Genomic DNA, 22500 nt, shown 5'->3' with positions numbered 1-22500 from the left:
CATCAAAGTCGCGCCCAAGAACTTTTCTGAGAAAATTGTTGCCGAACCAGGATCCTTTCAAGTTGGAGTGGTCCATAATCCTAGCCACAAGACGACAGTCTGGTAATCAGACGAGTAATCAGTCGAGTAATGAAGCAGGATATTAGTAAGCTGGAATGGGAATTCTCAATAGGTCGTGGAAACAAAAGCTTGATCGGGAATTTCCGATAGTTTTTGTGGGTTAAAGTATGACCTAAATGTGGACACTGCTTCATATAATCCCTTGCATCCGAATAAAACGTTGGGGATTGACATTAACCCGGCACTCGCCCTGTTACTCTGGTCGGTTTCACACACTCTTTGCATGCTGACCTGGGAAGGGGAAAGGGACTTAAGAGCCAACTGATCAACAGCTGAGGAGAACAGGTAAGCTTTTTGTTTTCATAGATTTTTTGGTATTGATTTCAAACTAAACTTGAATGAATTGCGGACAAGCTACAACACAAAAATTAGATCATTTAAAACACAGGAGTTTCTGCACCACCCTCCCTGATATAGTTGGTGTAAATACTTTAAAATACAAACAGATGATCTATGCAAATACGTTGAACAGGAATTTAGAACAACAACAACAACGTCAACGACAACAACAACAACTGTTCCAGGCTAATAATGACATCAAACCCCGTCTTTTGTGGAACATCCAAACTTTTTGGCATGTCGTAACATAATGTGAACAAAACGGAGTGTTTGAATAGAAAAATGTATTGTTTTTTTACTGCCATTGTTTAGCTTAAGGCTGGAGTATACACCTGAGGCTCCACAGGGAGTCTACAGGAATAAGTCAAGTAAGTCAATACACCTGAGGCCATATTTCAAAGTGGTTAGGCAGTTTTAAAGGTTTGTTTTTATGTTAGTTCAATGTTTTGTTTATCAGGAAAAAACAAAATGAATAGAGCTTGTCGCGCAAAATTTTGAGATAACGACTGAAGTTTGAGCATAGGTATGAGACTTTTTCACGCAAACCCTACTGAAGAATTTGTGATATCGTATTGTGAATATGTTAACAAAAAAACAATCGGATGATCACAAACTGAAGAAGAGAAATAGGGAAGCAAAATAGAACATCAAACATAGTGATTTTACAGGTAAATTTGGAAAAAACCCCGTATGTATCCATTTTTGAAGCCCAATTTAAAGCATGGAACACAGTCAAACATAAATTAAAAGTGTTTACAGTGTTCAGAAATAGTGTTAAACAACAAGTTGAGTTATCCCTCTTCACAAATTTTAAAAGAAATACACCTCTTGTCGCGCAAAATTTTGAACTAATAGGCTTGAGGTTTGCTGGCCGATGTGAATGCGTGATATATTGTGTAACAAATTCCATCTCACACGGCATAAATAAATCCCTGCGCCTTGAATCCGTGGTTGAGATATGTGCGCGATATAAATTGCATAAAACAAAAAAATAAAATAAAAATGATTACAAAAGGCACTCGCTCAACCGGTCGGGCAGGTATGTTTTTTTGGAGACATTAGTCCGATACAGTGGAACCCCCCTTTTAAGACCCCCCAATTTAAGAAATTTAAAAACAAATAGACTGCCAACGTTCCAAAATTCAGTATTAAAAAACAAGAAAGGTATGTTGTCGGAACGTTTAATTATTGACAAAACAAAACGTAACGTTCACAGATATATCGACCCCGGCAGCGGTCTTTTTAGTCAAGAGAAGTGTGGTGTAATTAGTGTTTGTCTGTGCAGTTAAAAGACCGCTGCCGGGGTCGATATATATGTGAACGGAACGTTTTGTTTTGTCAATAATTAAACGTTCCAACAACATACCTTTCTTGTTTTTTGATTCGCCGAATACAAGACTTCTCCCCTTTTAAGACCTTGTTTTTTCAGACTTTCTGCTCATAACATCTGTAAAGTTAACTCCATTATATCAATCAATCAATCAATCAATCAATATGAGGCTTATATCGCGCGTATTCCGTGGGTACAGTTCTAAGCGCAGGTATTTATTTTTAATTTAAAAAAAAAAATTTTGTGCAATTTATATCGCGCACATATTCAAGGCGCAGGGATTAATTTATGCTGTGTGAGATGGAATTTTTTTACACAATACATCACGCATTCACATCGGCCAGCAGATCGCAGCCATTTCGGCGCATATCCTACTTTTCACGGCCTATTATTCCAAGTAACACGGTTATTTTGGTGGACATTTATCTATGCCTATACAATTTTGCCAGGAAAGACCCTTTTGTCAATCGTGGGATCTTTAACGTGCACACCCCAGTGTAGTGTACACAAAGGGACCTCGGTTTTTCGTCTCATCCAAAAGACTAGCACTTGAACCCACCACCTAGCCGGTTAGGAAAGGGGGGAGAAAATTGCTAACGCCTTGACCCAGGGTCGAACTCGCAACCTCTCGCTTCCGAGCGCAAGTGCGTTACCACTCGGCCACTCGGCCACCCAAGACTCTCTCCTTTTCTAGACCTGATTTTTTCAGTTTTTTTGAGGTCTTAAAAGGGGGGTTCCACTGTAGTTATATACCGCGAGCGAGTAATCTGACAAGAAAAGGAGCAAAGTTAGTTACTGTAAGTTTGAAAAGTAAGGTAAACACAAGAAGCCTGCCAGTTTTGCAGACGACCTTCACACTTGACCTACCGTCAGAAAACGGGTGGCAAGATTTTGACAATAACATATAAATACAGAGTAGTTGTTTTGAGTTGAGTTAGTTATGAAAAACTCTGTTGCCACATAAAGTGTTGTAGGAGATTGTACTGTTGTAAACGCAGATCTGTAAATATGTTACAGTTAATCTGTGAAACCAGGGAATACGTGTATTAACTAGGTAATACATGAATTAACTGACGGAAAAAACCAGTTAATTAATGTATTACCTAAAATAGTTTAGTTAATACACGTATTCCCTGGTTTTACAGATTAACTGTAACATATACAAATACTGACTAGTTTGTCAGCAAGCAACCAAGGAGAAATTTGGGGAAACATAACCAACAGAACGACATTTTAGATGAAAAGTTTGAGATAATAATCAATAAGGTAGTCAGATACATTTGTCTTCGTGACGAAAACGTGTATGGGGATTAAAAAGAAAGGTAAATGAAGTAATAGAGAGTAAAGCTCAATTCTTTTTTCATCACAAAACACGTAATAGACGTCCTGTTAATCCCGTGAAATGAATTCGTTCACAAGCTGCTATACAGTGACATAACTCTGTCTATAGTCTGCTTCTTCCGAAATTCTTCTTCTACTCCTTCTTGTTCTTGTTCTTGTTCTCCTTGTTCTTGTTCTTCTTGTTCTTCTTATTCTTGTTCTCGTTCTTCTTGTTCTTGTTCTTGTTTTTCTTGTTCTTCTTATTTTTGTTCTTGTTCTTCTTGTTCTTGCTCTTCTTCTTGTTCTTGTTCTTCTTGTTCTTGTTATTGTTCTTCTTGTTTTTGTTCTCCTTGTTCTTGTTCTTAATAATAATAATAATAATAATAATAATAATAATAATAATAATAATAATAATAATAATAATAATAATAATAATAATAATAATAACTGGACATTTTTAAGTGCCCCGTCGCGATATAACCTTGAACGGTTGAAAACGACGTTAAACACCAAATAAAGAAAAAAAGAAAGATTTTTAAGTGCCTAACCTATGGCTCCAGGCCCTTTACAAAAGAACATGTATATATATACAGAATAGAACAATTAAAAGTACAACCTACATAAAACAAATTAATCATACAGACACAAATCACCACATGTACTGTTCACACAATAATCATAATATGCAATACACACTATATATATACAAACATACACAGCTAACACTCAACAATCATAACAACTTTATGGGAGAGGAGTATGTGCAGAAATGGAATGAAGAAGACATTAGGCCAGGTTGGTGTAATATTCTGTGAAAAAGAAAGTTTTCAACAGTTGTTTAAAAGAGCTGAGAGAGGTGCAGTGTCTGACAGAGAAGGGAAGAGAGTTCCAGAGTGGTGGTGCAGCACAACAGAAGCTTCTTGCTCCGTGCTGCTTCCTGTTGAAGCGCTCAACTTTCAGTAGCCTGATGTCAGCGGATGATCTGAGTGTGCGTGATGGGGTGTATATGTACAGGAGTTCAGAAATGTACTGAGGGGCACTTCCTGAGAAGACCTTGAAACACAGACAAGCGACTTTGTACTTGATACGCTGTTCCACCGGCAGTCAGTGGAGTGTGTATAGCAGGGGACTGACATGCTGTGTTTTCTTTGACCCAAAGATGATGCGGGCTACAGCATTTTGAACAGTTTGGAGAGGTTGGATAACTAACGAAGGACATCCAATCAACAGTGCATTACAATAGTCTAAACGAGACAATAAGCAGGAAGTGACAAGGGTTTTTGGTGGCTTCTTCAGTGAGAAAGTGGCGGATGGAGCTGATGCGCCTAATTTCAAGGTAGGCTGCCTGCCATGTTTTTGTGACATGATGTCTCATAGAGAGGTCAGAGTCAAGGTAGAACCCAAGATCTCTGGCCTTCCCTGAGAATGTGACAGATGCTGAGCCTAACTGAATGGCAGATGGAAGACTGTGACGAAAAGAAGAGGTTGAAGAGGCAAACAGAACTGCTTCAGTTTTTTCTTCGTTTTTATATTTAGTCAAGTTTTGACTAAATATTTTAACATCGAGGGGGAATCGAAACGAGGGTCGTGGTGTATGTGCGTGTGTGTGTGTGTGCGTGTGTGCGTGTGTGTGTGTGTGTCTGTGTGTGTGTGTGGAGCGATTCAGACTAAACTACTGGACCGATCTTTATGAAATTTGACATGAGAGTTCCTGGGTATGAAATCCCCGAAAGTTTTTTTCATTTTTTTGATAAATGTCTTTGATGACGTCATATCCGGCTTTTCGTGAAAGTTGAGGCGGCACTGTCACGCCCTCATTTTTCAACCAAATTGGTTGAAATTTTGGTCAAGTAATCTTCGACGAAGCCCGGACTTCGGTATTGCATTTCAGCTTGGTGGCTTAAAAATTAATTAATGACTTTGGTCATTAAAAATCTGAAAATTGTAAAAAAAAAAATAAATTATAAAACGATCCAAATTTACGTTTATCTTATTCTCCATCATTTGCTGATTCCAAAAACATATAAATATGTTATATTCGGATTAAAAACAAGCTCTGAAAATTAAATATATAAAAATTATTATCAAAATTAAATTTTTGAAATCAATTTAAAAACACTTTCATCTTATTCCTTGTCGGTTCCTGATTCCAAAAACATATAGATATGATATGTTTGGATTAAAAACACGCTCAGAAAGTTAAAACAAAGAGAGGTAGAGAAAAGCGTGCTATCCTTCTTAGCGCAACTACTACCCCGCTCTTCTTGTCAATTTCACTGCCTTTGCCATGAGCGGTGGACTGACGATGCTACGAGTATACGGTCTTGCTGAAAAATGGCATTGCGTTCAGTTTCATTCTGTGAGTTCGACAGCTACTTGACTAAATATTGTATTTTCGCCTTACGCGACTTGTTTGTTCTTCTTATTGTTGTTGTTGTTGTTGTTGTTGTTGTTGTTGTTGTTGTTGTTGTTGTTGTTGCTGTTGTTCTTGGTCTTGTTCTTGTTGTTGTTCTTTTTCTTCTTCTCATCGTGATCATCAGGATCATCATCATTATCATTCTTCTTCTCATGATGATCATCATCATTATTCTGACATTTACTCTTATCTGTCTTATTATCATTATGCAGGATGGCGACCTACGCCTGGCTCAGAAGGAAGGCGGTTGTGCTGGTTGTGATGGTGCTACTGGACTACAGCGGTGTCCACTCTGCGCCTCGCCCGGCCATCAGCCTGCAACATGTCCCCGCCACGCCAGGCCTTACTGACGCCGAAAGCATTAAACTCACTGGCCTGGAAATGGATACTGTCGAAAAAAAGCAAGTCATGTCCCAACTGGAGAATCTCCTTGAGACTGTTGCGTACGAGGAAACGTCTGCGTCAACTTCGAGTCAAGAAGCCGACGAACAGGAGTTCACCAGAAAAGCAGAACACATCCTTGGGCAGAGGGAAAAAATGGCCACAGACGATCTTCTGAGCAAAACGCTTCATATCATGGAAGACGTCAGCGACTACAACAGCAAGGTGCAGAACCTCGGTGATGTGCGGGAGCTGATCATAGCCAGCTGTTGGGAGGACGTGGTGTCTGCCGTGGATGACGTCTTGGTCAACCTCGGAGAGGACCAGGACGTGATGACCGTACTGACCACCGTGGCCTTGCTGCAGCTCCACCAGTGTCATTCTGCCGCCATCGCCCTCACCTCCCGCCTCCTGACAGCTGTGGAGGATCAAACATCTGATCACCTCATGGTACCGGGTCACAGAGGAATGGATGGAACCGACAGTAAACCGCTGTCAGGCAGCCAGTCTGAAGACTTGAATGACAACGAGAAACAGCATGGGCCTGATGCATCTTCTCACCTAGACAAAGTTGATTTCTGCAGCCATCTGCCGGAGTGCCAGAACACTGGAATCCTGACTGTTAGAAAAGAACTTGCCGAGCATCCTTCTCTCCTTGTTGTGTACGACGTATCAGTGGTGGCCGTCTTCTCCCAAGCACACTCGGGGGTCATGGCGAAAGCCCTGGTGGATGACGTCACAGGGGAACTCAACATCACTGCACCTGAAGCTGATTTTGACATCTCAGACCACGCTCACATTTCAAAACGTTCGAGCTGCGTTGACAAGAAGGAAGCGAAGGCTCAGGCTGTCATCAGCTGGATTCCATTCCTGGGGACATTTTATAACCTTATTTCGTCCGCCGTCTACGCTGGAAAGGGATGCAAAGACGTGGCGAAGCAGCGGGCCATAGAAGGCACTATAGATGTTGTCATGGATGTTGCCACAGTAGTCACTGTAGGTACTGGTGCTGCTGCTTTTCAGGGTGCGAAGGCTTTGGTCAAAGGCGGAACGAAGCAAGTCTTCAAAGCGGCCTTCAAAAAAACGTTTAAAAAGGTGGCGAAGAGCATGGCCAAGCAAACCCTCAAGGGGTATAAGAACCCTATCAAAGGAGCCATTCGTGAGGTCAAAGACACAGTGGGAAGCGTGATAAGTCTGGTGAAAGCTGCACCCACACTGGCCAAAAAAAGCGGACACGCAATCAGAAATGTTGCTCGAAAACTCTCCAAACCAGGTGTCAAGCGTGTGGGTGATTCCAGTGTCCAGGCCTTGGGTAAGTCGGCTGCAAAAAACGCTGATGTTTTGGACAACGCACGCCATGGAATGAAAGCGCCTGATGACGCACACAAAGGTGAGAAAAGCTCCGATGTAATAATGATAATCATAATCACTGTAATAGGAATAATTAAATAACAACGAAAATAATAATAATGAAGACTTCTTTTATCTCCTCATGAGAGCACACCTGTGACAACTTTCTTGTAACCCCCCGCGGGTTAGGGGGAGTCCCATATTGGTTGGGACTAGAAAGAATTTACCCGATGCTACCCAGCATGTCGTAAGAGGCGACTAACGGTTCTGTTTCTTCTCTTCTTTTGTCTTATTTCTGCCTTACCAGTCCTTTCACCTATATTTCCTTCCAAGAAAACTCTCCCTACTATTCCCTGCAGTTTTCCAATTCTTTTCTTGTTGTCTTATTTCTACCTGACTGGATCCATCACCTTTATTTCACTTACCAAAAGTCTTCTTTTCCACATCCTTATTTCTCTGCACCCCGCATGTCGTATGAGGCGACTAACGGATTCTGTTTCTCCTTTTACCCTTGTTAGATGGTTCTTGTATATAGAATATAGTCAATGTTTGTAAAGATTTTAGTCAAGCAGTATGTAAGAAATGTTTAGTCCTTTGTACTGGAAACTTGCATTCTCCCAGTAAGGTCATATATGGTAACTTTTGTACTACGTTGCAAGCCCCTGGAGCAATTTTTTGATTAGTGCTTTTGTGAACAAGAAACACTTAACAAGTGGCTCTATCCCATCTCCCCCCCCCCTTTCCCCTATCCCATCTCCCCCCTTTCCCTCGTCGCGATATAACCTTCGTGGTTGAAAACGACGTTAAACACCAAAGAAAGAAAGAAAGAAAGAACTTTCTTGTAAGTGCCGGATCAGGTAACAAAGGCTTGCGCGTTGCACCTCTCCCACCCTCACCCAGAACAAGGATCACGTGAGATTTCAATGCTCGAAGACAGGAGAAGTTCCTTACCATTTGGTGACTGCAAAGGAGAAGAAGAAGAAATAAAGAAAGGCAGTCAATCCTCAAGATGTTGCATGTTATAGACTGTATCTAAACTTTACTCTGGTTATTTCTATGACTCATACACAATCTTCAATAACATTATTAAAATATGGATTTTTTTTTAATTAGTTGTTACACATGTTCAGAGTCTTCTCCGGTTTTGAAAATTGGTTCCTGCTTTTTATTGTCCAGGTTTTAGAAGGTGCAGGCGATCTCCTGGATGTAAACGTAAAACCCCATCATCTTCATCACAGGTAACTCGCTCTCCCCTTTTTTCTCTCCCTACCTTTCTCAGCCTCTGTCTGTCTGTTTCAGTGAGGGGGGGGGGGGGGCGGTCACGTGACCCATGCAAAACAATCTTTGATCCGAAAAGAGTTCCAGAGAGTCAAGTTAAGTGGCTACAATGGTATATACTGTTTGAATGAAATATCACGGGGATGAATGTTTTAGATTAGGTACAACAATGGGTGTAATTATGTTTTTGTTATGTTTATATACAATACCCTCTCCTCCTTTATTTCTTGAATGGAAATTTGTGTAAAGGTATTGACTTAAAAAATTGTTTTTACAATACAGGACAGTACAATACAGGACAGTTTGTTGGACGCAGTTGACAACCAGTTTGGTAAGCGAGGGTCGCCACAAGTACAAGGCAAACACGCTGACCGATGGGATGACCTGTGGAACAAGTACGAGATTAAGGACACAAACTTACTGCCGCACACTCTCCAAGATAAGCTGTATAAGAACATCAAGGGCATTGACTTGACCGGGAGTAATCTGAATAATAAGGAATTGTTTCAGGTGTGGACATAATTTTATTTACTGCATGTTCGTTCGTAGCCATTTTAAAGGCATATTAACTCGATGAATATACACGCTAATTGCTTTACCAACAGCTGGAGACATGCTAAATTAAGTTCCCTGCAAAATATTGTGGTCTAGGACCCCTTAAATGTTGAGATATTTGAATTTTTATTTTGATCTAGATCGTCCTATTTATAGATTTGCCAACAGAGGGAACGTTGACGCAAGGGAAATAACTCCGCGTCTTTGTTGACATCCTCACTTTTTCAGAGGCTAGAACAAGCTGTAATGCATGTATATGGTCCGCGCATTGCGACATATCGTCATTATATGGCCTTATGATGCATTTGACATCGATTGTGGGCAAACTACACTTTGTAAACACGGGAGCGCGTACATATGCCTTTAAGACCTTAAATGGGCAGTGCAGGAATCACAGCATTGCAAAAGCAACTATTGTATTTTTGTCGCTGATTACGATATACCCAGTCAAAAGCTTTACACGACTACCTCACATATGCCTATACATACCGTTAGTGTTGCCAGCCAAACAAAACTTTATCTAGTTTGTCAGTTGACATCTCCCGCCAAAATGTTAATGACATTTCCCGTGATCACGTTCTGGGACTCAAGGCTGTGTGCGGTATGCCAAAATGGACACACATACCAATCATCATTTACAACTTTCTTACGTGGTCAAAAACAATGTTTTGACGTAAAGTACCAAAAACAGAAAGCAATATCCCTCACGGCAAGACTAATAGACTTCCATGTAGGCTTTTGACCAAGTAATTAGTTCACGTGCGGGACCTGATATGAGCCTGATCGAGAACTACGCTTTTCTGCCCGGAGGATTCTCAAAATAGATTTAAAAAAAAAGTGTAGTTTTAAACTCCTTTCATGAAAGTTAATTTGTTGAAACAGATTGCTGCTTGAGGCATGATTGAAAGCCCCAGGGGTTCCGTGCACCTTGACGTGACAAATTCAGTAACTTTAAAGGCAAAGTAAGCCTCCCGTCACATAATTACACTGTCAGGCTTTTACACACAGTACAAACACCCTTTCATTTAAACACTCACTGCTTGAGAACATTCTAGGTGCCCTCCGTAAAGAGCGAGCAATTTTCAAAGAATTTATTTTTGCGTGGTTTATCTTACCCCTGAGCAATTGTGAACCCGTGTGATCCAGTTTCCTTTTTTTTTTTTTTATCACAATTCAGTTTGTGATTTCATTGCGACTCGCTGTAAGCTTATCTGCAATAGCACGTTATTGTGTACCTCTGAATCTAAAACGCAACAAACGACTGCGAACTAGAGCGGTGGCGATTGACGGTTCAGAGGAACTGGCGCTAGGCACAACCGTCGTCTGCTACGAGAAAGACGTTTTGTGTGACATGTTTCCGGGCTTTTCTTTTTTCAAACTGTCAAAACTTCGAATTGTACTGATCTTGTCTTGATGAAAAAAGAATTCTTTTATGATTTAAGAATGTTTGTATAAGAAGCAGCTGCTGTCAATTTATTATTTAGATTTTAAAAGTTAGGTCTAGCACCAAAACGAGGCGCCTGATTGTCCGTTCGCATAGTAAACGAAAATAACTTCTTTGAAAATGTCTCACTCTCGACAGAAAGCAGCCAGGATGTTCCCGTTCGGTGAGCGTTCAAATGGAAGTATGCTTGCACTGTATGTCTAGGCTCGGCGAGCTCAGTGATGGTTTACGGGAGGCTTACTGTGCTTTTAACGATGATTTGCAGGCGTTTTTTCATGTCCACACTATAGGTTTCATTTAGTGTCATATCTAACAATACCAGTTTCATTTCAGTTTCAATACTGACAAACAGATGACATGATATGATATCATGTTATATTCACCACCATAACTTTTAATTGTAACAGCAGAGAAAGAGAGAGCAAGAGAAATGAAATGAAACGTCGATTTAATTAACAAAGGCCATCGGCCCACTTCATGGGGAGTACACGGAAATGGCAAGAACAAAAGAAACAGAGAGAGAGAGAGAGAGAGAGAGAGAGAGAGAGAGAGAGAGAGAGAGAGAGAGAGAGAGAGAGAGAGACAGAGAGAGAGACAGAGACAGAGAGAGAGAGAGAGAGAGAGACAGAGAGACAGAGAGACAGAGAGAGAGAGAGAGAGACAGAGACAGACACAGAGAGACACAGAGAGAGTCATACAGACAGCCAGAGACAGAGAGAGACTGAATGTCATGGGTTTGTACTGGATAGTCACACACTCCGGACAAAAAGACACTTTCTTGTGCTCCATTCAAATGTGCTTTTGTTTCAACGGTTTCTTCTCCCAGGCTTTGCAACAGAAGGCCGTCGAGAGCTCCCCGCTGTATGTCAAGCAAAACCTGGGAGGTCTGGATGTGGAGTATATAACACGGAGACAACCATACAGACACTCCAGCGACCAGATTGTCATTACAGTCGGAGGTAATGAGCTTTGAAGTTTAAGTTTTCTAGTTAGTTATGATGGACTTTATTGTTGTTGTTTTTTATATTTAGTCAAGTTTTGACTAAATATTTTAACATCGAGGGGGAATCGAAACGAGGGTCGTGGTGTATGTGCGTGTGTGTGTGTGTGTGTGTGTGTGTGTGTGTGTGTGTGTGTGTGTGTGTGTGTGTGTGTGTAGAGCGATTCAGACTAAACTACTGGACCGATCTTTATGAAATTTGACATGAGAGTTCCTGGGTATGAAATCCCCGAACGGTTTTTTTCATTTTTTTGATAAATGTCTTTGATGACGTCATATCCGGCTTTTCGTGAAAGTTGAGGCGGCACTGTCACGCCCTCATTTTTCAACCAAATTGGTTCAAATTTTGGTCAAGTAATCTTCGACGAAGCCCGGACTTCGGTATTGCATTTCAGCTTGGTGGCTTAAATATTAATTAATGACTTTGGTCATTAAAAATCTGAAAATTGTAAAAAAAATTAAAAATTTATAAAACGATCCAAATTTACGTTTATCTTATTTTACATCATTTTCTGATTCCAAAAACATATAAATATGCTATATTCGGATTAAAAACAAGCTCTGAAAATTAAATATATAAACATTATTATCAAAATTAAATTGTCCAAATCAATTTAAAAACACTTTCATCTTATTCCTTGTCGGTTCCTGATTCCAAAAACATATAGATATGATATGTTTGGATTAAAAACACGCTCAGAAAGTTAAAACAAAGAGAGGTACAGAAAAGCGTGCTATCCTTCTTAGCGCAACTACTACCCCGCTCTTCTTGTCAATTTCACTGCCTTTGCCATGATCGGTGGACTGACGATGCTACGAGTATACGGTCTTGCTGAAAAATGGCATTGCGTTCAGTTTCATTCTGTGAGTTCGACAGCTACTTGACTAAATATTGTATTTTCGCCTTACGCGACTTGTGTTTTCGTTAAGTTCGATATTTGCTGTGCCTGCGTACACTCTTACTTTGCGTGTGTTTCGCTGCGTTCTGTTTTTGCTTAAAGCCCTACGGGGCCTAAAGCCGTAATAAAACATTGAACGAAGTTGCTGCCAGAGCCTGAGAAACTCAACCGGCGGTCATACGATGTCTTAAGATGCCCTAACGAATGGCCAGATGTGTTTACGATCAGATCCGAATTTGAAAATTTCCAGTATCGTGTGTCCATCTGGTGTCAATTTCGGGACAGTGTGACGCCTGCATAAAAAATCCTTTTTCATGTTTAAACCACCCCTTGTCTGTAGGAGCACAAACATATATTTGTTCTCCTCCTCCTCCTCCTTATTCCCCTTCAACTTCTTCTTTGGGGTACGTGGGTTGCGACCGTTTCCACGCAATTTAGGCAGTCATACTCCGATTCCGGAGGGGGTGCATGCTGGCTGTTTTGGTGTTTCCATCTCCAAACGAACTGTCAAATGGATCACATGATCCTTTTTTGTGCATACTTGTCTTGTGCTTGCGTGTACAGTACACACGAAGGAGGATGAGACGCAAACAGGTCTTCATCCTTGATCAACCAGGTGCGACCGGGATTCGAACCCCGAAACTTCCAGACAGAAGGCAGACGTCATAACCCCTAGGTTACACGCCCGTCGATACTTGTTCAAATTTTAATCAAACTGAGAGCTGCGAATAGATCTTACCGATGCGACTTAACTTTTTGTGAAGGGCTCGGAAAACATTACGCAGACGTTAGCGCTGCAGTTTATCATATGCGTCAACAAGAAATGTTTTAAAAATCCCTGTCTGAGGACTCTCTAACATTCTACGGAGGGTAATGCTGCGTCGCCCAAAACAAATAACGGTTTTGGGTGTGACGAAAAAAAAGAACAGGGCCGGAGTGTTATGTTAATTATGAGCAGTTCTTCCACACCCATTCAAAAAATATGACAACACCAGCATGCTCCCGCATATTGAGCAAGAATTTTTTGTTTGAGCTTCCAGGACCCTCTACTCTGGGTGGAGCGTCTGTGATGAGCTCCGATTCGCTGAACGTTTTTCCCCTCGGTTGATTCGATGTGCTTCGTGCACTTTTCAAAAATAAACATTCACGTCATTAGTGACCGAATACTGAGCATGGAACCGTGAAGAAAATGACCCACTCTTACATCTCTTTTAGTGATGGCAGTTCCCCGTTTCTTACAGGCGAGAATTGGCGAATGACGCGAGTAAGGCGAGAAAGTATCGTTTCTTGTGCAATTCTCGCCGCGAGAGACGCGCTAGGATTCTCGCCTCGAACGGTAGGTAGCTTTGGGCTTGCTTGCTTGGCAAGAAAGCATGGCGGCGACACTGCTACTAATCCGATTGGCTGTCCATGGCCGTTTACCGACCAGTGCAGACGACCTTTTCGGTATCAACCAATGGTGTTTGATTTATATTGATTTATATTCTTGCGTAGCTAGCCATCAAACCGTTTCATATACACTCTCGCCTCCTAGCTCCGCGAGCGGCTAGCCGAAAGAATATCTCGCCTGAAAGAAACACGCGTCCGTTCTTCCCCCTGGGGCCAGTGCATGGTTGGAGGTGGAACAGGTGGTACACTAGCAGTCTGCGGGGAGAAAAAAAGATGCCATCGTTGTCTCGGTTCTATACCCGGTATTTGGTCACGCTAGCAGCAACCACTATATTAATCACGTCTCGACAGAATACTTTCCTTTTTTAATAGTGAAGCGCATATTTAGTTGCAGGTCCTAACGGGAGACCGCTGTTTCAACAGCCTGCTACGTACGCAGACATCACTCGACAGCTTGACAGATTCGCCAACAAGTTTCCAGACCCAGTCTTGAAGCGACAGGAGATGGTCGACGCCATGCGCAGAGCATTGTACGACCCCCCAAACCAAAACTTTGGCCTTAACTTGAAGGTGATCGAAGCATGCAGTGTTTACAAGTGTTCACCGGAAAAATCCGATGATTTTTTTCATTTCATTTTCATTTTCATTACTGTATTGTCCCATCGCTAAAAAAAAAATCAGGTCGCTTAATTCCTCCCAGTGGAAAGCTAGCAGCAACAGAGTCGCGCTACCCAGGTGTATGCGTGTTTAGGTGTAATCAGCCACCTGCATTTATGGCGTAATTACTGAGATCTTTTACATGCCACAGTGGTGACACGGGGGTAGAACATGGATACCGTCTCTGAATCTGCACATAAAGTTAACCTGTGTCCGGCCGTTCCAGCCCGAATTCGAACCCATGACCCGCGGGTCACAAGTACCGTGCTCTACCAACTGAGCTACCTTGATGAAACGAAATTGGTTCTTGGTCTTCGACGCCCTTTCAACCTATGTGGCTACGGGGGCCTGAGGTGGTCGCCGTGTTTGAAACCATTTACAATAGGGTCTATCCCAATACAATGAAAAAGGATCTAAAAAGCATTTCCCACTTGTTACTTTATAGACGAAAAGCAAACTCACGAAATTGTATTTTAGCATCCCAAAAGCATTACACTGGAATGACATGCCCTGGAAGAATTCCAACATCAATGTACCTCATTCAATTGTTAATTGGTTTGGGCAAAATGATAAATCAAGTAATCTTTGTCATTGGAAACCCCAATATTAAATCATAATCCTCAATCATTTCTTATTTTACCTGAGCCGAGCTGCACGAGAAAGTCACCAACCGGGTGAGAGTCGGCCGTGGTGTTGGATTGGTTGAAATTGAGATTTGTTGTGATTTCAACGAATCAGACCCCGTGGTTTGTTCTCTGCCGTTTGGGTTTCACCATAGACCAAATAGCCTGGACCGCCAACTCGTCACGTGACCCTTCGAGGTTACGACTCTCGACTTTCAGGGGCGCGTCGCGTCCGGTTTAAAAGGCCAGCGATTCGAAGACAGTGAAAAGAAAGCACGCTCCAGTTATTTGTGACAATGGGAGGTGACAATGAACTGGATCTTCCAAAACTCCAAACTAAACTTAACAAAACTCATCGAAAAACATGTTCCATATGCACTTTTGCTGAGTTTATTTTAGCATTTTTAGAACTTACCTCGGCAACTTCGTCCATGTTTACAATCGACACCGGATATCACGTCCCCCTGATTTCTGAAAGGCCATGTAAGCGTAGGTTCCTAAATGCGAGAGGCGCTACCTCGTAATAGAGAGAAAGAGCGGAGAGAGAGCTAGTTGGCGGTCCAGGATAAATGGTCTATGGTTTCACCGACTTTCGCTTCATGCACCTTATCAATTTGCATCTCATCTCATTCATTCTCAATCGTATTTAAATCAATTATCAGTTTTATCTTGTAATCCTCCATCATGTCATATTTAGCAGGGCCGAGGTGCACGAGAAAGTTACCAACCGGGTGGATTCTCAGTTTAATTTGATCTTATTCTACCTTGACTTCCAGGCGCTCCTTAAAAACGACCCTGCAACGCAAAAAGCAGCCAGAGAGTTCCTGGTCATCACCCAGTTGGCGGAGGCGGTCCATGGAAGGAATAAGGGCATCGACGCTTACTTTCGCGCAGGGCTGAAAAATATCGTTGAAAAAGATTGGACTTTCTTTAAGTTATACAAAAAAGTCGGGGTAGTGACCAAGCCTGGGTCGCTACGACATGGGAAGAAGTTTTTCAAAGGCACCAACACGGCCGAGCGTATGGATGCTCTGGGGAGAACGGGTTCGGACCCCGACGCAGTGCGTGACACGGTCTTGGAGATGAGCGATCCGGATCGTCGTCGCAAATAGGGTTAAGGTTTGGAATTTGTACCGAGCCTAGATGTCGACTCTTAGTACGTGATCTAACTGGTCCAAGTAAACGAATAATTATCTAGCTGGGTGGTTATTTGTTTGGTTGCTAGGTGTTTACCGAAAAATAAACACCCCTTGCAGTTTACAGATGTAAAGAAGCAGAGGGGGGAATAAATGACGTAACAAGTGCACCATGTAGTGAAAATAATAAACATCTAAACTGTCCTTTCATTTACAGTTTTACTGAGGTTCCTACAAAACATTGATAAAGGACTTTTATGCTGTCAAATATACATTTGAATTGTGAATAAAAGCGCATCGACTATTGGAAGAATGAAGGACAACTTTTCAAGGAATCGTTACCTTTTTAAAGCAATCCTCCTGCTCTGTATGTATGAATGTATGGCACTTTAAAACGTTTTGGATGATCAAATGAATAGAAATAATTTTAAAAAATTGCATAATTATTGAGTACTTCCAGCGAGAAAAATATCCCCAGAATTACCCATTCATTTATTTTTTTTTAGTAACATCGGCTTTGGTGAAAATGTATTGCCCTATATATATATAGACAACACCGCGACTACATGTAATGACAGTTTTATGGGGGGGGGGGGGGGGGGTCCAAAAGTATATTGTGAAGATATGGGTGTGAAGGCGCGAAGCGCCGAGCCGACCGCGCGAAGCACATAGCCTGCTAGGGGGGTCCGGGGGCATGCCCCCCCCCCCCCCCCGTAAAATTTTGAAAAAAAGGATGCAAAATGGTGCAATCTGGTGCATTCTGAGGATGATCATTACCAGTTTCAGGCAGCAGATTTTGTCACTGATTAATACCCCAAAAATTGAAACTCAATGTAAAATAAAGAAATGCACCATAAAAATATTTTTATTTTTTGGCTGGGGGGGGGGGGGGGGGGGGTGTTCCGGAAACCCCAGAAACCCCCCCCCCCCCCTCGTCCGCCCCTGAATGATGAAATCAAGAAAACGTACAAAACACATTTTTATACGAACGGGGAAACCGACGAGTCAACAAATGCTCGATTCGAGAACCCCGGGCACGTGGAAGTTGTGTTGGCAGTTCAAGTCTTAGTATTCACGCATTTACTTCGTGTTCTTTGTGGCAGGGTGGTAAAACGTTTGCCTCCAAAGCCGACGGTCTTGAGTTCGAGTTCCCTAATTGACAAGACTTTAATAAAACATATTTTCTCAATTTTTTTTAATTTGTTTCTTCTTTTCTGAACTCTATATTCTTGTATTTTATTCTTGTTGATTTATCCCAAAGGTTTTGAGTCGTGTATTGAAATCGAATATAGTGCGTGAGTGCCCTCGAACAGCTTTTCCACAATCCCGTATTCTATTTTTAGTACGGGATATCCCAAAGGAAAAGTCAATGGGCATATGTATCATCGCGTGTAGACTGCTGGTAATATAGTAGTAAAGTACTTCTAGTATAATAAGAATAAGAATACTTTATTATCTCATAGAGAAATTCAGGCGTGGTACATAACAATAGTACAAACAAGACATTGATTTTACATACAACATATAGCACTATATAACAGGGCAGGTTATTGAAACACCTTCCACATACCTCTATGGACATTCCTTGCATTGTTCTTACGCATTCAGACATGAACACATCCATGTCTCATTTACACATCGCACACATGGACATTCTTATACGCTCAACTTACCCATTCACACATGGACATTCCACCACGCTCCACTTACACATTCTTATACGCTCCACTTACACATTCACACATGGGCATTCTTATATGCTCCACTCCCACATGGACATTCGACTACGCCCACTTACACGTTCACACATGGACATCTTTAAAGCACTGCGCTTACATGCTCGCACACCTGCGCGTATAACGAACTATGGCTAAACATCATTGCAAAATATCATAGCATACAATATATCAGAAAATATACGGTTGTACATAAAACCAATACATACATGTACATTACTACTGATTGCACTGGCAGAAGAGGGGCTGGGTCGGGTATGTGGATGTGTTTACATGTTGCTAAGGGTGATGGATTTGGGGATGAAGCTGTTTTGCAGCCGGAGTGTCCTAGCTTTGTGCGTGCGAAGTCTACGGCCAGAGGGAAGGAGTTCATAGAGGTGGGCAAGGACATGGGACCTATCTGAAGCTATCCGCCTACTCTTTCTCACCACACGCTTTTCAAACAGGGACTCCACACTTGCTTGCTGCCTGCCAATCACCTTGCTACTGACATTCACCATTCGCACTAAGACATTCCTGTTCTTCACACTCAGACCTCCATACCAGGCCACAAAACCGAAAGTGATGACAGACTCAATGAAAGAGCGGTAGAAAGTTTGGAGGATAGAAGGGTTCACATTCAACTTCCTAAGTTTCTGAAGGCAGTAGATGCGTGACTGACATTTTTTGTGTATGAGGGTGGTGTTTGCATTGAAGGACAGCTTATCATCGATAACTGTGCCAAGATACTTATATTCAGTCACACGCTCAACAGTCACACCATCAATCATCAGGTCAGGGACAGGGGCAGGGTTTCTTCTAAAATCTATCAGAAGTTCTTTGGTCTTTGTCACATTTAGGTCTAAAAAGTTGTCTTTACACCAGGCGTTGAAACGTTCTACTTCTGCAAAGTAAGTTGCGTCACTATTGGAGAGATCTTCTAGCGCTGTATCATCTGAATATTTGATAAGAAGGGTGGAGTCAGTGCCACTGCAGTCGTTAGTGTAGAGTGTGAACAACACAGGGGAGATAACTGTACCCTGTGGAGAGCCTATGGAGGTGGACCTAAGGGAAGAGAGAGCTGTCTGAAAGCGGACTGACTGGGTTCTGTTAACGAGAAAGTTGATAATCCACAGGATAAGCCTTGGAGTCACGCTGTAGCGGAGAAGTTTCTGGGCCATGAGGCAGGGTTGGATAGTGTTGAAGGCAGAAGAGAAGTCTATGAAAAGAATGCGTACAAAAGAGCCAGGTTTTTCTAAGTGTGTGTATGCGTTGTGTAAGAGTGTGAGTGTGGCGTCATCTGTGCATCTGTTCTGCTTGTATGCAAACTGGAAGGGATCCTGATGGGGCTTGACCTGATGGAGCAGTCTAAAGAGGACAATGCGCTCAAAGCACTTCATAACAATAGAGGTGAGAGCTACAGGGCGATAGTCATTCAGGGTTTTGGGCTTGTTGTTCTTGGGGACAGGGCAAATCGTAGAGTTTTTCCAGAGTCTGGGCACAGTGCAATCTTTCAGAGACCAACTAAACAAACGGCTAAAAACAACGGACAACTGACAGGCACATGATCTCAAAACACGTCCACCGATGTTATCAGGACCAACTGCTTTCTTTACATTCAACTTGCTAAAAACCTTCTCAACAGTCTTGCCTTGAATTTCAAAGTCCTCCTCATCACCTGCCATATCTACCTTAAGCTGGGAAGTCACGCTGTCTAAATCATCCTTCAAATCATCTTTCTCGAATCTACAATAGAACTCGTTTAATTTCTCAGAAAATTCAACCTGTTCTTTCATCGGCATGCTATTGCTACTGGATTTTGATTTGGCCTGTCCTGACAAAGTTTTAAGTCCTTTCCATGCGTCTGCTAAGCTACCTGATTCAAACTGTGACTCTACTTTCTCTTTGTACTGTCTCTTCGCTTCCAAAATTTCTTTCCTCAACTTGTTCTGTACTACTTTCCTTTCTACTCTATCTCCAGTCTGAAATGCTACCTTTTTCTCGTTGAGTGTGGCTTTGAGAGACTTTGAAATCCAAGGTTTGTTGTTGGGGTACAATTTCACTGTCTTAGATGGGACAATCATATCCTCACAAAAATTGACATAGTCAGAAATCACTTCAGTAGCTTCGTCTACACTACCACTAGAGTCAAGAAACATGTCCCAGTCTGTACACTCAAAACATCCCTGCAACTGCTCTACGCTATCCTGAGACCACACCTTAACTGACTTCTTCACTACGGGTTCTGTCTGAATTTTGGGTTTGTAGGCTGGGACAAGAAATACACTATTGTGGTATTAATAGACTTCTGGTGTTGTACATTCTCCTCTGCTGTGAATGTTCCAGTTTGTAAGATGGCATGAAAGAGAGAATTGAATTGAATTGAATTGAACTTTATTTATCGAGGGTAACAGAATAAGCATTGTCATCATTTTCACGAGTTTTCATTCACAAGCACCTGGAAAATAAATCTCATGTTCCCCAGGCAATAAATCCCCGGTTACCATAGTTGCAGGAAGCAGGTTATACATGGATAATCAAAAGCAAACCCAATAGAAACGCTCGGGGATTCTTCGGCTCTTTTCATTGGTGTTTCCCCAGACTTAAACAGACGACACGACACTGCTTTGCATAGTTCCAAAAATGAACTGGCAAACTGGCAAAAGTAATTAAAAAACAAAACTACTTCATGAAAGGTCATACATTCATCAAAAACAAATGAAACCTAGCGATATGTTTTGTCTTCTTACAGAGTCATGGAGTGCGTGTATCTGTGTTTCGATTCACAGACGTTCGGAGAAACACGAACGTCAAGTTCAAGTAAAACGACCCCTGACACACACATTTTGACCCGTGCACAAGACGTTGTATCGATAAACGAAGCACAAATAAGTAGAGGTTACATGCCGAGTCTCAGTGATTATTAAAAATAATGGTCGAAGTTAGCGGATCATGAAAAATGCGAGCTTTAGCGAGCTTTTTCATGACCGCGAACTGAGACCATTATTTTTTATAATCACTGAGACGAGGTGTGTAACCTCTTTATTCCTCCTTTCTTCAGTTATTCAAAGAAAAGAGGAGTTTTTTTGCGAAAGTTTGATCGAATCCTATTCACTCAACCAGTCAACCTGCGCAGGCGATCGATTAATGCGCGGTTGTATAGTTACAATACAATACAATACAATACAATAACTTTATTAATCTCTAAAAGAGAAATTACATTGCTGAGCGTTTGTGTCCGTAATAATAACATACATAAAACATTCAAAATAAACATTTGTTCTTTGTCCTGAGAAAATATAGTACATTGGTTATCACATAAGAAAGTATATTAAAAATAAATTAACATGCATTCACCATCAACAATGCACAAAAGAAAGTCAGCACCTTGCCGGTTATCACATATTGTCCAAGAGAGTAGAATGCAAAACAAAATCAACAATACTGAAACAATACAGAACACTGACCCCGTGCATCAGAGCGACAACACCAGCATCTACCGCCCCACCTGAGAATTGAAGATGTGAATTGCAGATGGAATGAACGAATTTCTGTAGCGTGTGGATCTTGCGGTTGGTTGTCTGAATCTGTTGCTCCTGTCTGTCCGTCTACTGTCAAATTCCGGTCTGAGTGGGTGCGAGTCGTCAGCCAAAATCTTCTGTACCTTGTCAGTCAGTCGTCGTTCATGTGTTGATGTGAAATTGTCCTGCTTCCTCCCAACCACCCCACTTGCTTTCCTGATGAATTTATCTAATCTATCCCTGTCTTGCTTGTTGATGTTGCCACCCCAACACACGGAGCCAAAGTACAACACACTATTGCACGTTGAAGTGTAAAACATCTGAAGGATTTCTTGTCTGATGTTAAAAGACCTGAGTTTTCTCAAAAAGTACAGGCGAGAGTGGAGTTTCTTCACAAGGGCATCAGAGTTTGGTTTCCATGTCAACTTATTGTCTATAATCACCCCCAAATACTTATACTGCTCTACCTTCTCTACGACCTCCCCCTTGATCACTATCTCCCTGTGTACATGTTCCCCCCTCCTGTTGTCCATTATCATTTCCTTTGTCTTCCCCACATTAAGCTCTAAATAGTTGTTTTCACACCACCCCACAAACCTATCTACCTCCTGCCTGTAGTCAGAGTCGTCGTCAACAGTCAGCAGTCCGGTCAGTCCAGTGTCGTCAGCAAACTTGGTTATGGGGCAGGAGTCACTAGAACTTCTGAAATCTGCTGTGTAGAGAGAAAAAAGAAAAGGTGAGAGTACTGTGCCTTGTGGTGCCCCTGTGTTTGTGCAGATTGTGTGCAAATCATTCCATTCTGTTAATACTTCTTGTCAGTTTTCCTATTTTGGACTAAAAATCAAGTACACAGATATGCTGTTATTCTGCTGTGGCAGCAAAGGCAGATATTGTGTGTTCTGTATATGTTTTGGTATCGCTTAGGATAATGTTCTTTCCTCAAATGGGACTAGCAGACGAACTTTTGCACCCGTGTTCCAACGTTAAAAACTGTATGAAGTTCAGTTTTCTGGGGAAAATAGTGTAT

General features: G+C 41.7%; 1 protein-coding gene and 2 long non-coding RNA genes across 3 annotated transcripts in view; 2 read left to right on the top strand and 1 right to left on the bottom strand.

The window, feature by feature from the left end:
- LOC138983859 (uncharacterized) overlaps positions 1 to 22500 on the bottom strand; it is a 410309-nt gene that overhangs the window by 106275 nt on the left and 281534 nt on the right. The window lies entirely within an intron of this gene.
- LOC138983844 (uncharacterized) lies at positions 249 to 17666 on the top strand. Its single transcript, XM_070357185.1, has 7 exons — positions 249 to 405; positions 5738 to 7296; positions 8433 to 8494; positions 8817 to 9044; positions 11360 to 11492; positions 14210 to 14391; positions 15878 to 17666. The coding sequence occupies exons 2-7, from the start codon at positions 5739 to 5741 to the stop codon at positions 16211 to 16213; spliced, it is 2499 nt and encodes an 832-aa protein (XP_070213286.1). The 5' UTR covers positions 249 to 405; position 5738; the 3' UTR covers positions 16214 to 17666.
- LOC138983858 (uncharacterized) overlaps positions 20257 to 22500 on the top strand; it is a 3663-nt gene continuing 1419 nt past the window's right edge. Inside the window, exon 1 of the long non-coding RNA XR_011461286.1 lies at positions 20257 to 22500. This exon is cut by the window's right edge and continues 1015 nt beyond it. This is a non-coding gene — a long non-coding RNA (uncharacterized lncRNA).

The sequence above is a fragment of the Littorina saxatilis genome, linkage group LG13, assembly GCF_037325665.1.
Source record: "Littorina saxatilis isolate snail1 linkage group LG13, US_GU_Lsax_2.0, whole genome shotgun sequence".
Lineage (NCBI taxonomy): Eukaryota > Metazoa > Mollusca > Gastropoda > Littorinimorpha > Littorinidae > Littorina > Littorina saxatilis.
This window is presented reverse-complemented; position numbering and strand designations above follow the sequence as displayed.

Excerpts from the sequence above, each read along its gene's own strand:
- LOC138983844 (XM_070357185.1), top strand. The coding sequence starts at position 5,739 with ATGGCGACCTACGCCTGGCTCAGAAGGAAGGCGGTTGTGCTGGTTGTG. Across the intron at positions 8,495-8,816 it reads CCCCATCATCTTCATCACAG|GACAGTACAATACAGGACAG; the intron begins GTAACTCGCTCT and ends TTTACAATACAG. Across the intron at positions 11,493-14,209 it reads GATTGTCATTACAGTCGGAG|TTGCAGGTCCTAACGGGAGA; the intron begins GTAATGAGCTTT and ends GCGCATATTTAG.